The sequence below is a fragment of the Ambystoma mexicanum genome, chromosome 13 (genome assembly GCF_040938575.1).
Source record: "Ambystoma mexicanum isolate Mex_15411 chromosome 13, UKY_AmexF1_1, whole genome shotgun sequence".
Classification (NCBI taxonomy): domain Eukaryota; kingdom Metazoa; phylum Chordata; class Amphibia; order Caudata; family Ambystomatidae; genus Ambystoma; species Ambystoma mexicanum.
Window position 1 is genome coordinate 748,315,009 of NC_090938.1, and position 15,802 is coordinate 748,330,810.

The 15,802-nt window shown below is 47.6% G+C and overlaps 1 protein-coding gene across 1 annotated transcript in view; it reads right to left on the reverse strand.

Annotated features, from left to right (window-relative positions):
* The window catches only part of LOC138520679 (uncharacterized), a 135,302-nt gene that overhangs the window by 1,068 nt on the left and 118,432 nt on the right, over positions 1-15,802 (reverse strand). Inside the window, exon 10 of the mRNA XM_069632952.1 lies at positions 14,644-14,757. Coding sequence (XP_069489053.1) covers positions 14,644-14,757 — 114 coding nt within the window. The remainder of the gene's footprint in view (positions 1-14,643; positions 14,758-15,802) is intronic.

Consider the following 15,802-nt stretch of genomic DNA (forward strand, 5'->3'; position numbering starts at 1 on the left):
GAAAAAGTAATTTTATACATTGCGGATACAGCTCATAAACTGGGCCATACGACGGCCAGGTACTTAAATCACTTCCCTCATGCCAACAACAAAAAGTGCCTTGTGCCAAAGAGCAGACCGGGATCACCCGCCAGACAAATGTGCCTCACCAAGGATGCCCTACTGGGGTAGCAGATATTTCCTCCGAGTGTACTTATAGGCTGGGCAGAAAAAAACTAAATGCTCAGTGCTTTCAACCTCACTAGGACACAATGGATAGATGGCCGAATAGGACGCATTCCAAGAATGCTTAACAGAGGCCAACGGCAATATGCCAACGCCCATCTTCATGTACATTGATCTAGGGGGCATGATATCCAGGTAACATTCAAACCCTGGGGATGATTTCCTGATCAGGTAGGGAGCTAGACTAGCTAAGTGCATGAGGATCGCTCTAGTGTCACTCTTTAGGTAGGGAGCTAGACTAGCTGAGAGCATGAGGATCAATCTAGAGTCACTCTTTAGGTAGGGAGCTGAACTAACTGAGCGCATGAGGATCGCTCTAGTGTCACGCTAACTCTTTATGTAGGGAACTAGACCAGCTGAGCGCATGACGATCGCTCTAGTGTCACTCTTTAGGTAGGGAGCTAAACTAGCTGAGAGCATGAGGATCAATCTAGAGTCACTCTTTAGGTAGGGAGCTAGACTAGCCGAGCGCATGAGGATCGCTCTAGTGTCACTCTTTAGGTAGGGAGCTAGACTAGCTGAGAGCATGAGGATCAATCTAGAGTCACTCTTTAGGTAGGGAGCTAGACTAGCCGAGCGCATGAGGATCGCTCTAGTGTCACTCTCACTCTTTATGTAGGGAACTAGACCAGCTGAGTGCATGAGGATCGCTGTAGTGTCACCCTTTAGGTGGGGAGCTAGACTCGCTGAGTGCATGAGGATCGCTCTAGTGTCACTCTTTAGGTGGGGAGCTAGACTCGCTGAGTGCATGAGGATCACTCTAGTGTCACTTTCTAGGTAGGGAACTAGACTAGCTGAGTGCATGAGGATCACTCTAGTGTCACTGTTTAGGTAGGGAGCTAGACTAGCCGAGCGCATGAGGATCGCTCTAGTGTCACTCTCACTCTTTATGTAGGGAACTAGACCAGCTGAGTGCATGAGGATCGCTCTAGTGTCACTCTTTAGGTGGGGAGCTAGACTCGCTGAGTGCATGAGGATCGCTCTAGTGTCACTCTTTAGGTGGGGCGCTAGACTCGCTGAGTGCATGAGGATCACTCTAGTGTCACTTTTTAGGTAGGGAACTAGACCAGCTGAGTGCATGAGGATCGCTCTAGTGTCACTCTTTAGGTAGGGAACGAGACTAGCACTAGACTAGCTGAGTGCATGAGGATCGCTCTAGTGTCACTCTTTAGATAGGGAGCTAGACTAGCTGAGTGCATGAGGATGGCTCTAGTGTCACTCTTTAGGTAGGGAGCTAGACTCGCTGAGCGCATGAGGATTGCTTTAGTGTCACTTTTTAGGTAGGGAACGAGACTAGCACTAGACTAGCTGAGTGCATGAGGATCGCTCTAGTGTCACTCTTTAGATAGGGAGCTAGACTAGCTGAGTGCATGAGGATCGCTCTAGTGTCACTCTTTAGGTAGGGAGCTAGGCTAGCTGAGAGCATGAGGATTGCTCTAGTGTCACTCGCACTCTTTATGTAGGGAACTAGACCAGCGCATGAGGATCGCTCTAGTGTCACTCTTTAGGTAGGGAGCTAGAGTACCTGAGCACATGGGGATCACTCTAGTGTCACTCTTTAGGTAGGGAGCCAGACCAGCTGAGTGCATGAGGATTGCTCTAGTGTCACATCTTTAGGTAGGGAGCTAGACCAGCTGAGTACATGAGGATTGCTCTAGTGTCACTCTTTAGGTAGGGAGCTGAACTAGCTGAGCGCATGAGGATCGCTCTAGAGTCACTCTTTAGGTAGGGAGCTAGAGTACCTGAGCGCATGAGGATCGCTCTAGTGTCACTTTTAAGTAAAGAGCTAGACATTAGGATCGCTCTAGTGTCACTCTTTAGGTAGGGAGCTAGACTCGCTGAGCGCATGAGGATAGCTCTAGTGTCACTATTTAGGTAGGGAGCTAGACATTAGGATCGCTCTAGTGTCACTCTTTAGGTAGGGAGCCAGACTAGCTGAGAGCATGAGGATCGCTCTAGTGTCACTCTTGTGGTAGGGAACCAGACTAGCTGAAAGCACGAGGATCACTCTAGTTTCACTCTTTAGGTAGGGAGTTACACTAGCTGAGAGAATGAGGATCGCTTGACTGTCACTCTTTAGGTAGGGTGCCAGACCAGCTGGGCGCATGTGGATCTCTCTAGTGTCACTCTTTAGGTAGGGAGCTAGACTAGCTGAGTGCATGCGGATCGCTCTAGTGTCACTCTAGGTAGGGAGCTAGACTAGCTGAGAGCATGAGGATCAATCTAGTGTCACTCTTTAGGTAGGGAGCTGAACTAGCTGAGCGCATGAGGATCGCTCTAGTGTCACTCTTTAGGTAGGGAGCTAGAGTACCTGAGCACATGGGGATCACTCTAGTGTCACTCTTTAGGTAGGGAGCCAGACCAGCTGAGTGCATGAGGATTGCTCTAGTGTCACATCTTTAGGTAGGGAGCTAGACCAGCTGAGTACATGAGGATTGCTCTAGTGTCACTCTTTAGGTAGGGAGCTGAACTAGCTGAGCGCATGAGGATCGCTCTAGTGTCACTCTTTAGGTAGGGAGCTAGAGTACCTGAGCACATGGGGATCACTCTAGTGTCACTCTTTAGGTAGGGAGCCAGACCAGCTGAGTGCATGAGGATTGTTCTAGTGTCACATCTTTAGGTAGGGAGCTAGACCAGCTGAGTACATGAGGATTGCTCTAGTGTCACTCTTTAGGTAGGGAGCTGAACTAGCTGAGCGCATGAGGATCGCTCTAGTGTCACATCTTTAGGTAGGGAGCTAGACTAGCTGAGAGCATGAGGATCGCTCTAGTGTCACTTTTTAGGTAGGGAGCTAGACATTAGAACCGCTCTAGTGTCATTCTCTAGGTAGGGAGCTAGACTAGCTGAGCGCATGAGGATCGCTCCAGTATCACTCTTTAGGAAGGGAGCTAGACTAGCTGAGCGCATGAGGATCGCTCTAGTGTCACTCTTTAGGTAGGGAGCTGAACTAGCTGAGCGCCTGAGGATCGCTCTAGTGTCACATCTTTAGGTAGGGAGCTAGAATAGCTGAGAGCATGAGGATCACTCTAGTGTCACTTTTTAGGTAGGGAGCTAGACATTAGAACCGCTCTAGTGTCTCTCTAGGTAGGGAGCTAGACTAGCTGAGCGCATGAGGATCGCTCTAGTGTTACTCTTTAGGAAGGGAGCCAGACTAGCTGAGCGCATGAGGATTGCTCTAGTGTCACTCTCCCATCTGATCCTAGAGGCCTTCTTAAATAGTTCTTTGATTTTCCACAGGATAGAATCGGGCTGCAGCCAGTACTCCTCAATCCCCACTGCGGACAGCTCCCTACGAATCGCCCGCAACCAAGGAAGGTTTGGACCACCCGGCAAGCCAAAACACAGATACCGCTCTCCTATATTGGGCTATTTTACCACTGGACCACAATCTAGCCATGAGAAAAAATCGGCCTCAGCATAGGCTGATAGGAGAGGGAAGGAATGGGAGGAGAAGTTAGAACGAGAGGACAGGGAGACGAGAGGAGAAGAGAAGAGAAGTTGGAGAGGGAGGATAGGGAACAAAGGAAGGAGGAGGAGAAGGAGCATGGAAAGGGAAAAAAAGGAGAGGATCGAGAGGGACCTCGATGAGAGGAAAAGAGCAGAATGGGAGCAGCGGGAGAGAAGGGCAAGGGAAGTGGAAGAGATTGAGAGGCGAATGGAAGTAGCAGAGTGGGAAAAACGTGAGGTGGCTGAGAGGGAACAGAGAAAGTTACAGTTGGACAGGCTGGCAAGGGAACGTGCGCCCAGGGAGGAGGACGAGCGAGGAATAAGGGTGGTAAAGACACAAGAAGCCATCGACAGGGGAAACGCCAGACTTGAGGAGGACAGACGAAAAGAACCAGAAAGCACAAGTTCACAGAACAGGAGCACAGCAGAAAGAGACAGAGCAGGCCTAGGCACCTGGGGGTGAGTAAGTAGATGTGATTTGAGGGACATTGATCTCAGCATGAAACCTAACACAGATTTGACCTCGAGGAGACTGAGTTTTGCATACGATTTCTGCAGTAACATGGGTTCAGGGTCTGACAATGAAGACAGGAACAGTGGGGACGAGAGGGGGGAGCAGTAGCAATCCCAGTCAATGGGGATAGGGACAGACAGGCGGGTGTCATGGGAGTTTAGGACGCCTACAGAAGGAGAAGGAGCGGGCAGCTCAAATGAGCTGGCGCAGTTTGGTGAGTGACTTACACACCCTACATGACGTCACTACATAAGTTGATAGGCTTAAAGACCTCCCAGGAGGAAAGGGAAACAGCCATGGGTTTCTCTAGGGGAAGGTTAACAAGGAGCTATGACGACAGTATTGGGGTTCACACATTAGAAACGATAGATGTATGTGCAGGCATTGAGAGCGAGAGAGGGCACAGGCAAGTCATACTGACTAGAGGCACGCGTGGGGAGGAGGGGTTCATACAGATGCCTTTACTGGAGAGGGGAGGCGTACAACCTCAGTATATACCATGGAAACACGCAGACAAGGAGAATGTGAAGTGCAGACTACCCTCATTAAGAGCGGGGGCTGGGAAATTGATTTATGAGATGGAACGATGACAGCGGGAAACAGGCTAGCAGTGGGAGATGTAAAGGGACAACTAGTGGCAATCCTCAGGGACGCTGCTGATGATCTATGGAAAAGGGTGGGGTTCCCTGGAGTGACAACGCAAAACACAGCGCACAATTCTTTGCCATTTGCAAACTGCAGAGCTGCCGTATGGCAAGAATTAAGGACACAATACCCAGACACCTCGGATATTGGGGCAATTATGTCCCAGAAAATTATTGAAGATGAAGACTCCTTACAGTATATTCAGGAGATTCAAGAGCTTTGGCGCCTTGAAACTCGAGAGCCGTGGGACAAAACCGTAACAATATTTTATCACATACAAGTGCAGGGGCTGCCAGAGACCATCCAGAAAAATCTAAAGAAGTTGGCAGGAATGGAAGCAAGAGGATGGCCAAAAATACAACTCATGATAGTTCACCATTGTAGACTATGGCAGGAGAAGCTTAAGAAAAAAGCGGAAGACAGGAAGATAGACGAGGCGAAACTAGTGCAGAAAAAACTATTGAAGTACGCACTGGAAGGGGTGGTATTAACCAGCCCCACTCCACAGGGACAGCAGCAGCAACAATCACAGCAGTTCGCACTACCCACGGGGGAGGGTTCATGGGGTGAGGGAACACGGCACAAGGGTTTAGAGGAAGAGGGGCGCAACCAAGAGGGGGCAGGTTTGGACCACAGATGCATCATGACCAAGGGGGCTTTCCCGGAGGGTTTCAGGGATATGGACAGCACATGCAGCAGGGCCCAGGGGATTGTTCAGGGGGTTCCAAGGGCAAAGGAGCGGGCCACCACTGTGTTGGACGTGTGGGCAATTAGGACACATTTCAAGAGTGTGTAGGAGTAGGGGGATGCAGCAGAATGTGGGAGCAGAGGGCCAGCAACCCTATCAAGGGGACCAGGATGATTATTATACACAGGACCAACAACAGCAAGGACAGATGCAGGGCACACACCAGCAGATGGAACAAGCAACACAGATGTAAATGCAGATACCACAGATGCCAGCAACAGTACCACAGTATTTACAAGCACCACAGGCTCGCGGAAACACACAGCAATTTGCACAGATACAGAACCATGATGCAGCAGCACACGTGGACTCCATGGCAACGGTTCCCGTTAGACAACTGGGAGGAGTTACCATGGTGGGGACAACCCCTCTACAGGGAATGGGATGTCCTTATACCCTCTATAAGTCAGCCCACAGATGAACTTGATGTGTGCCCTCTTGCCGATCACACCCAACCCTGCGGAGGAACCTCGCATAGGGGTGGTGATAGGTGACAAAACGTTTTCCTTTCTTGTTGACACAGGGGCGACTAGGTCCTGCATTAGGGAAGGAGCATTTAAGTTGTCAGGCGATGCCATGAACACTCAAGGATTCTCTGGGGCTCGGAAAGTGGTTTCTTTCACAGACAACATTTCACTCTTCTATAGGAGATCACGATCTATCACTGCCTTTACTTTACTCTCGACAGACACCTGTAAACATACTGAGATGAGACATTATGAGCAGAATGAACATGACTATTTCATTCACAGACAAGGGAATAGTCTGATCCACACCAGGAAAACACATGCTCAATGTAAGGCAGATAGTTCAAGCTTATTATGGACGGAAGGTGCAGAGGGGGGTTCCAGTGGACGCAGAAATGTTCCAGTATGGGACTGACATTGCTATTGCATGGCTTCCAGGTATTGCAGGGAACGTGTGGCGGGTTCCCAACAAATACCTATTCAGGCCTGAGCTACCATTGGACGATGAAGAGGGAACAATAGTGGCAATGGAAATAGAGGCAGTGGTAGCGAGAGAGGACTGGAAAGCAGTACATGGGATTGATGAGACAGGACGGGCATGTTGAGCGGTGATCAAGGTGGCAGAAGGGTGCAGGTTGACCACAGTGACAGATGAAGAGCTATTCAGGGAAGAGAGATTAGAAATAGAGATGGAGTTTGAGATTAGTGTGACTTGCTGGTTAAGAGTACACTACAGGGATGTACCACAGAGGATGGCAATGACGCTGAAGGAACCACCCCCATTTTGTGAGGAGGACCTGCCCAAGGTACCCAGCACCCTATAGACAACAAGTCCCTATGATGTGGGGCACATAAAGAGCATGGTGGGAGTGAAGATTAAGCTGAAGCCAGGAGCAATTTTACCAAGAGTGAAACAGTAGCCACTGACTAAGGAGCTGGATGAGGGCATCTATGAGACAATCACAGCACAGAGCGAGGCATTCTGGTACCATCAAAGTCCCCATGCAACACAGCAGTGTACCCAGTGAGGAAGGCAAAGGGGAGGTCATGGTGTTTCATACAGGATTTAAGGCCTCTTAACCACATTGTAGAAGCAGAATATCCTCTAGTTGCAAACCCAGCGACAGTTTTGCGCAGCATTCCGGCAGAATTTGCCTGTTTCATGGTCAATGATTTAAAGAATGCGTTCTTCTCAGTGCCACTACACCCAGACTCACAAGGCTTGACCAGCTTTATGTATAGAAACCAGAAGTGGAAACCTACTGGTTTACCACAAGGTTACTGCAAGTCACCATCTATCTTTAACAGAGTGATACGGATGGACTTGAGCAACATACAGATGGAGAGCACAGTTTTGCAATACGTAGATGGCATATTGATTTGCAGCCAGACAGAAGATCAGTGTAGGCAGGACTCAGTACACATGCTGAATGTATTAGCTGACATGGGATACAAGGTGGAGAAGGCCAAGTTACAGTTCTGTCAGAAGGAGGTGCTATAGATTGGACAGACAATATCCCAAAATAGCCGACAGATCACCCCAGAGAGAACAGAGACAATATGCAAAACACCTAAGCCCATGACAGTGAGAGAAATGCAGCAATTCTTAGGGTTATGCAACTACAGCAGAGCATGGGTCTTTGACTACAGCGCATACACAATGACCCTACTGGGCGCTCCTAAGGAAGCACAGAAGGGACACAAGACAATGACTTGGACAACCGACATGAATGATGCATTTGACATGTTGAAGGCGGAAATATGTGCAGTGCCAGTGCTAGGGATCTCCGATTACAAAAAGGAATTTTTCCTGTTCTCACAAACTGATGGTGTAGTGACGAAGGCAGTATTGACACAGAAGACAAGCATGGGACATAAGCCAGTAGCTTACTACAGAGGGAAACTTGACCCAGTAATGAGAGGACACTATCAGTGTGAACAAGCTTTGGCAGCTGCTACATTTGCAGTTGAGAGGTCAGCAGCAAGTACCATGGGGTTGAGCACACCCTCTTTGCGATACTGCAGAAGCCAAAGAGCACAATGACAACACAGAGAACATCAGGATACAAAGTGATACTATCAAACAGATCTCTGAAAATAGTGAGATGCACACTTGTCAACCCAGAAATTTTCCTAGAAGATGTCCTACAAGAGGGGGACTATGTACACAACAGCGCAGAAAAAAATACGGGTATTCACTGACACTTGCAAAGTTGATGAGGATGCACCTGAGGGGAATGGAAAGTGTTGTACATTGACAGGTCTTCATCTATTGACCAGACAGATGGGGTCAGACATACAGGAGCTGAAGTTGTAAGGTTGAAGGAAGATGGGATGAGTGAGGTAGTACCGAGTGTGTGATTACCATCCCATTACTCAGCACAAGCAACAGAACTAGTGGCCCTGATACTAGTCTTGGAGAGCACAACAGAGACAAGGAAGTGACAGTCTACTCCGACTCAGCATATGTGACCTCAACAGTACACGCAGGACTGTCACGGTGGATCAGGAGAGGATTCAGAAAGGCAGATGGGTCACCAATACAGCATGCACTTTTATTGGGCAAACTGATTGAAGTGATTGATTACCCAGCACGGATAGCCATAGTGAAGTGCCAAGCACACAATAGAGGGGAAAATCCTATCTCAAGGGGGAAAGAAGCAGCAGACTTTGAAACAAAATGCGCAGCATATTTTGGAGAGCTTTTAGAAATGGAGAGAGCATCCAAACCCGAGAATGCACAAGGAACATGGTACTAAAGGAAGGGTACAATGTACTGCCAGAAGCACAGATTATGGAATTGCCGAGAGCTGCACTCCAGGAGGAGAAGGAATTGTGGGTTAAAAGGGGATGTACAATGTCTCTCACAGATGCCCGATGGCAGCAGAATAACACAGGGAAGGTGGTCATGCCACTAGCATTATTGAACAATGCACTTACACAATTGCACCATCCAAAACACACAGGGGAAGAGGTCATTACAGCCGCATTGCAGAACCATAGTTCTGTCCTAATTTGGCCTAACGCATGGATGACTTTGTCAGTAATTGCTTGATGTGCAAACAGTTTACAGCAGGACATACCTTGAGAGTTGTGAGAGGAGCCATACCTCGGCCAGTGGGCCCATTCCAGCATTTACATGTAGATTACATTGACATGATCCAAGTGTGTCAAAGATACCGCTACATGATAGTGGCTGTATGCCGTTTTTCCAGGTGGATTGAGGCAGGCGCCTGTTCACATGTTGATGCTCTAATAGCAGCCAAATTCTTGGTCAGGGAAGTGTTCCCACGATGGGGCGTGTGTGAGGTCCTGTGGGCTGACAATGGCCCTCACTTCGCCAATGAGATGTTCCAGCACATCACCACGCTGCTGGGCATTCAACACAAATTTGCCTGTGCATACCACCTGCAAGCGAATGGAGTGTGTGAATGCCTGAACGGTCTCCTGAAGGAGTCCAGAGAAAGAACACAGCAATAAAGAATTGGCTACACTGCTTGCCTCTCACCTTGTTTGCACTGCGCAATAAGCCTGGGTCTGACCACCATTTAACGCCCCATGAGGTGGTGATGGGATGGCTCATGCATCTCCCACTGGCTCCTCCCACAAGAGCACTGAAAGACTGTGAGAATAGTGCAGATGTGTAAGGACAAGAAATGCACGAGTACATTACTTCCTTGATTGCTAGCACGTCTTTTATCTCTCGCCAGATACGACACCCGGGAGGCCCAGAAGACGGCAAAGAGAACAACTGCGACAGTGTAGCACAAGACTCTGGATTTAAAAATCCAGTGAATGTAGGGGATATTGTACTTTTAAGGCACTTTGTGCGGCACTGGAATGTGCCATAATTTACAGGTCCTCATCTTGTTGAACAGGTGGCAGACTGCGCTGTCAAACTAGAGGAGAAATCGGTCTGGAACCACCTCACAGACATCAAGCCCTACAAAGCAGCGGCCTCACCTGGCAATATGATCGAAAGAGCCAACGTTCAGCAGCTGGAAGAAATACAAGTGAACTTTGAGCGTACACGGCCGAGTGAAGGACACCCAATGGTTACTTGCTCACGGGCAGAAGTAGAAAATAGTCCGCTCATTGACTTGGATGGGGATACATTGCCTGTTTGTTCTTTTATTCTCTACACACCTTCCATGAGTAAGCTGACGCAATTGTTGGTGATTCTTCATGTTGCCCACTGCCCATCACCCAGATACATTTTTAAACCAATTTGACAGCACTACAAGGAGACCTAGTAGGTTTTGAGCACAATCCACCAGAGTATACTACCCCACCTTTATAGAGTCTTTGCATGGGCGTAATTTTAGGGGGGGACAGGGGTGTTTGTCCCCCCCAACTTTCATGGCACACCATTTTGTCCCCATTCATTTGGCTGGGGCACCTTTTCTTCAGATGTCATGTCCCCCCCCCCAACATTTTCAGTAAAGTTACTCCATTGAGTATTTGGCCCAAACATATCCACAACTTGAGCACCACAAACCCTCTATCTTCGCCACACTGAGAGACCCATCTGTAAGAAATGTGTGGGAAGAAGTGTTTGTATTTGCTATGAATGATTATTTGGTTCTCAGGGCGTAAGAGTTACTTACAATACTAAAACAATAACACATTTCTTTGCACATTTCAGGCGGGCAGCTAACTCTCCAGGCTGCAGGAGGATCTTCAGCACAGTTAAAAATGAATGACATACTAAAAAATGTAATGGTTCTGTTGGTCTTACTTATTCCTAGCGGTCTTATTGCATTTGTATTTTGGAAGATTTCCTGCATTGCTAGTCCTACCGCTGTACCCTCCACTAACATTCCCCCAAGCAGGTGGCACGACCATGTCAGGCGGACAGGAGAGCACTGCAGTATTGGTAAAGAGAGGTAAGCGCAGTGTTGACACAGACATGAAAGGGGTAGACATGTATCTCACTGACACTGCTCGAGTGTCTAATAACGTCTGGTACAAACACATGACCAAAGTAGGTAAGGAAACCACCGGGGAGAGCTGTTATGGTTGTTCATTAATCCCCTATGCCAGGAGTGCCTGCAGAACATTCATAGCAGCTGAAATACTAGCAGCAAGAGCACAGTGCCTAATGTACCTATCGATGGTGACAACTCGAGGACGGTTCCAAGGGAAGACAGCGACGTTCCCGTATGAAGATAATTACATAAAAACATTAAAAATGATGAACATTTATTGCCAGCTGGATGAAGCTATACAGCACATAGCTGATGGGCCTGACAGGGGATAAACAAAGACTATTGTTGTGTATTTAACAGTATTTAAAATGTTTCTGATAAATTGAAAAAAAAGTTGATTGATTTCAGCTAAAATTTCAATTAAAAAACAAAACAAAAAAAAAAACAAAGACTATTACCCTGAAGGAATTGCCTTGTGCCTGGTCGAATGTGAAGGAAACAGGAGGAGAGCCTGGCTGCTGGGAAAGACCACAGATACTTGTGTATGGACAAGTGTACAAAGAAGATGGGTGGAAGGGTGGAGTGGTAGGGAGCAAGGCACTGAAACTAGCACAACACCAGTAAATAAGGTACAAGAAGAAAATGACAAGTGCCTGAAGGAATGGGAGGTGAGTGCAAAGTTAAAGACATGGGTGGAGAATGAAGTGGGATCCATGCCGATAATACCCCTGAAGACACTAGCACTGTGCTATCAGAACAGCAGTGAAGTTGAAGTTTGCAAGAATGTAGGGTGCAGAAGCATCAAAAAACACACAGCTATGAAGGCAGGAACAGCATTACTGTTGGACCACTACTGGGCCTGCGGATTGAAGGCATCTCGAGAAGCTGCCACCCGACCAATGATATGCCATATGCAAGGATGTGAAGCTTGCTGAGTTCCCGAAGATGGACAATAACAAAAGGAAGAAGAGGTCTGTGGATGGGGCACCAACAGCCAAGACAGAGAAGCAAGCTGAATTGAGCAGAGTAAAGAAAGGAGCACATTACTTCTCAGAACATCAGAGACAACATTAGATGAAAATTCCAGCAGAACACAGGCTGTTCAGCAGGACACAAATGTTCTTCGCCTCAATAATACCACCTGTACAAGCTTACACGAATGCAAAATGGCTACAGATTACACACTGGGAGCTGATGGTGACAATAAACTCGACGGTGAATGGGTTCAACGCAATAAAAGAAGCACTCTGAGCAATAAGGTTGGTGGCGCTCCAGAATAGTTATGTCCTGTAGCTCCTCACAGCTATGGAAGGTGGAGTTTGCGCAAAGATAGGGAGTTCCTGTTGCAGGTAGATTTGAATGTCACTGGCATTTCATGAACCCGAGTAGTTTAGAAAAAGTGTATGTCACTTGGATATGACCATATTCCTCTGGCGTATCTTCTTCATTAGTCTCTTAGTGCAGCTGCCTTTTTCTTAATCCCTGACCCTAGAGTGAGACAAATGAATCTTTCTTTTGCAAAGGCTCAGAGGACTTTAAAGAGGATTTACCTAGAAGAAGATGGTGAGGGGACTGTGTTCCATCTCCTCACAAGAAGATGGTCTGGTGCAGCGACAGCTTGTGGGTCAAAGGTGCTGGGAAATAGGCAGACAATATTGGGTCAGCAGAGCTAAAAGACTCTGCTGACTTCAGGTGACTTTTGCCTTCGGCTTGACTGGTTCAACACGGTATCGTGGTATGGCAATGGCTTGGAGCCAGAAGAGGCTGGTAACTAGGCATGCATTGGTGCCAGAAGACTTGCCAGGTCCCGGATGCAGAGATGGAAGAGATAGCAGAGTTTCTGTGTCAGCACTGAGCGAACTCTGGATGTGTGAAGTGGGTTGAAGCATTGAAAGCGGCTCTGGCAGGTCCTTGCAGTGGCTTGAACAGAGTCGAGTCACCCAACCCAGTGTTTAAGTGGTTCTGAGATGCAGGGAGAGCAAAGTATGTCTTAATTGGTTTTTTGGTTGCTTGGGGACCATGTCCAGGTTCTTCAAGGATAGGGTAAGTCCTTCTTCTGGCTTTCCCAGTCGGGAAGGTAGCCAGAGAGCACTTGCGGGGGCTGCTACCCCAAGTGAACAGTATCCTGGTTACCAGTGTTCAGACAGCAGGCAGGCCTTGTCCAAAATGCAGTTCATGCCAAATGGTTCTCTGGAATGGGTTGGACAGTCTTTCTCCATCCTTGGACTCTTTTTCTTCACCTATTTGGCAGAGTAGATTGTCCCGACTGTACCCCAATAACGTTCCGGGTGAAACCTTCTTCTTCGGATGTCCAAAAATGTTTTAATTAAAGGGGACTAACCCCCTTATATATGCAAATGTCACAGTGGATTGGTCCATTTAAAGCAGTAGTAGCAGACAGTTCCAGCAGATATACATATGTTTGCATTTTGATTTTCTTAGCAGAGAGCATTATGAAAGTGAGCTCTGTTAATCATATCTCACTTTCTGAGATAGAATTGCCTACATCATTTTATATTACAAATCCAAAGCTCTTGCAATTGGCTACCCACGCAGTTAGCATTGTGTCGACAAGTACTACGGCTACCCAGCCTTCAATAATATGATATGATTTGATATGGCATTTATAACGCGCCTATACACAAGTGTTTCAAGGCGCAATGAGACAAGGGAGGGGGAACAAATGAGGACAGCCAACGATCATAATAGGCCAGGTGTCATTCAGATCGCGCAAGTGCTTGGGAAGGGGGAAGGTACAGTGCAGTACATGGGAATAGATAACAACAATAAGTAAGTAATGGCCAGCAAGTGGCAAGTGCATGAGTAAGTGCAGACATCAGGTGACAAGGGCTGCTAGGGGGACTGTAGGGATATAAAAACAGTCCCCAAGTGCAGGGGTTGCCAGGCAGGCAGTGCAGGTGTGTGAGGTTGGTGGGGGAGGGACCCGGGCCTGAGATCAGAGGGGGTCCAGGTGACCAGTGCCGCTCCAGTTACAGCCAGGAGGTCAGCAGGGGAGAGGAGGAGAAAAAGCAGAAGCAAAGAGGAAGGTCTTGAGTTGCTTCCGGAACCGGAGATGGTTCTGCACAAGTTTAAGGGAGGCAGGGAGGCTGTTCCAGAGGGAGGCCCTAGCTGAAGAAAGAGATCTACCACCAACTCATTGCTTGGAGAAGCGACTAACTCTCAGGGAGTTGGAGGTGGATGAGTGAAGAGCTTGAGAAGGAAGATATTTAGGAAGAGAGAGTTGAAGGTATTGAGGCCCCAGGCCCCAGAAGGCCTTGTGGACAATGCAGAGGGTTTTGAACTTAATCCTCTCAGCCACAGGGAGCCAGTGCAGAGATTTCAGTCCAGGGGAGATACGATCCCTGGGCTTGAGGCCAAGGACAAGTCTTGCAGTCCTGTTCTGGATGAGTTGCAAAGGGCAAAGAGTAGAGGCAGGAAGATTTAGAAAGAGGCTGTTGCAATAATACAGCCTAGAGAGAACCAGAGCTCTGGAGACAGTGAGCTTCCTTCCCCCAGAAGCTCACTGTCTCCAGAGCTCTGGTTCTCTCTAGGCTGAATAGATATGGACCCTGTGTGTTCTAAGCGGTCGGACCACAATTGACAAGTTTGCTATCATTTGCACACACACCTGTATGAGTTGCTAGGTCAGTAGATCTGTCCTTTGCTTACCTTTTTCGTCATGCTCACGGGCGCTTTCGTACGTTATCACATTAGGAAGGCTGAGACAGCGCGCATTGACTCTGAACTGCTCCATCTCAGAATCTGTTGCTTTACCAGACCTGGCTGAAAAATAAATGAAAAAGGTCAAAATAAAGCTAGTGCAAGAAAATCAACTACCCTAATGCTGTCTTCATTTTATTTATTTATTGTATAGATAGTTCAAACAAACCTTTACACATACTACAAAGAAAAGGGATCCACTTATAAAATATACAGATAAAATAAGACATTCAATTGATTTCCTTATAACACATAATACATGTCATGAATAATACCAACTTTAAAATAGAGAATAGAGACAGCAGTATAGACTGTCTTTATTGGACATGCTGATAGCTGGCTTACAGTGTCACCCATGCACGTTCACGCATTATCGACATCAGAGAGTTGCCTTCATGCTGTAAATGGAAGACTCTGTTGTAATCTACACCGGTCTGTCCATGGCAGATACTGCTGTAATCTACACCGGTCTGTCCATGGCAGATACTGCTGTAATCTACACCGGTCTGTACATGGTAGCTACTGCTGCAATCTACACCAGTCTGTACATGGTAGCTACTTCTGTAATCTACACCGGTCTGTACATGTCAGATACTGCTGTAATCTACACCGGTCTGTACATGGTAGCTACTGCTGCAATCTACACCGGTCTGTACATGGTAGCTACTTCTGTAATCGACACTGGTCTGTACATGTCAGATACTGCTGTAATCTACACCGGTCTGTACATAGTAGCTACTGCTGTAATCTACACCGGTCTGTACATAGTAGCTACTGCTGCAATCTACACCGGTCTGTACATGATAGCTACTTCTGTAATCGACACTGGTCTGTACATGTCAGATACTGCTGTAATCGACACCAGTCTGTACATGTCAGATACTGTTGTAATCTACACCGGTCTGTACATGGCAGATACTGCTGTAATCAACACCGGTGAAAACGGTATTACCCAAGTTGACCAAGGATGATTTGCCCGAGGTCAATTTCACCAAATTTAGGGAGTTTTTTTTTTACTGCAAATATATGTGTGTGGGGGGGGGGGTTTGGGTTAATAGATAATAAAGGGAGCTTTGGGGGTGCTGGGCTGTGGATGGTCTCCCCCGCA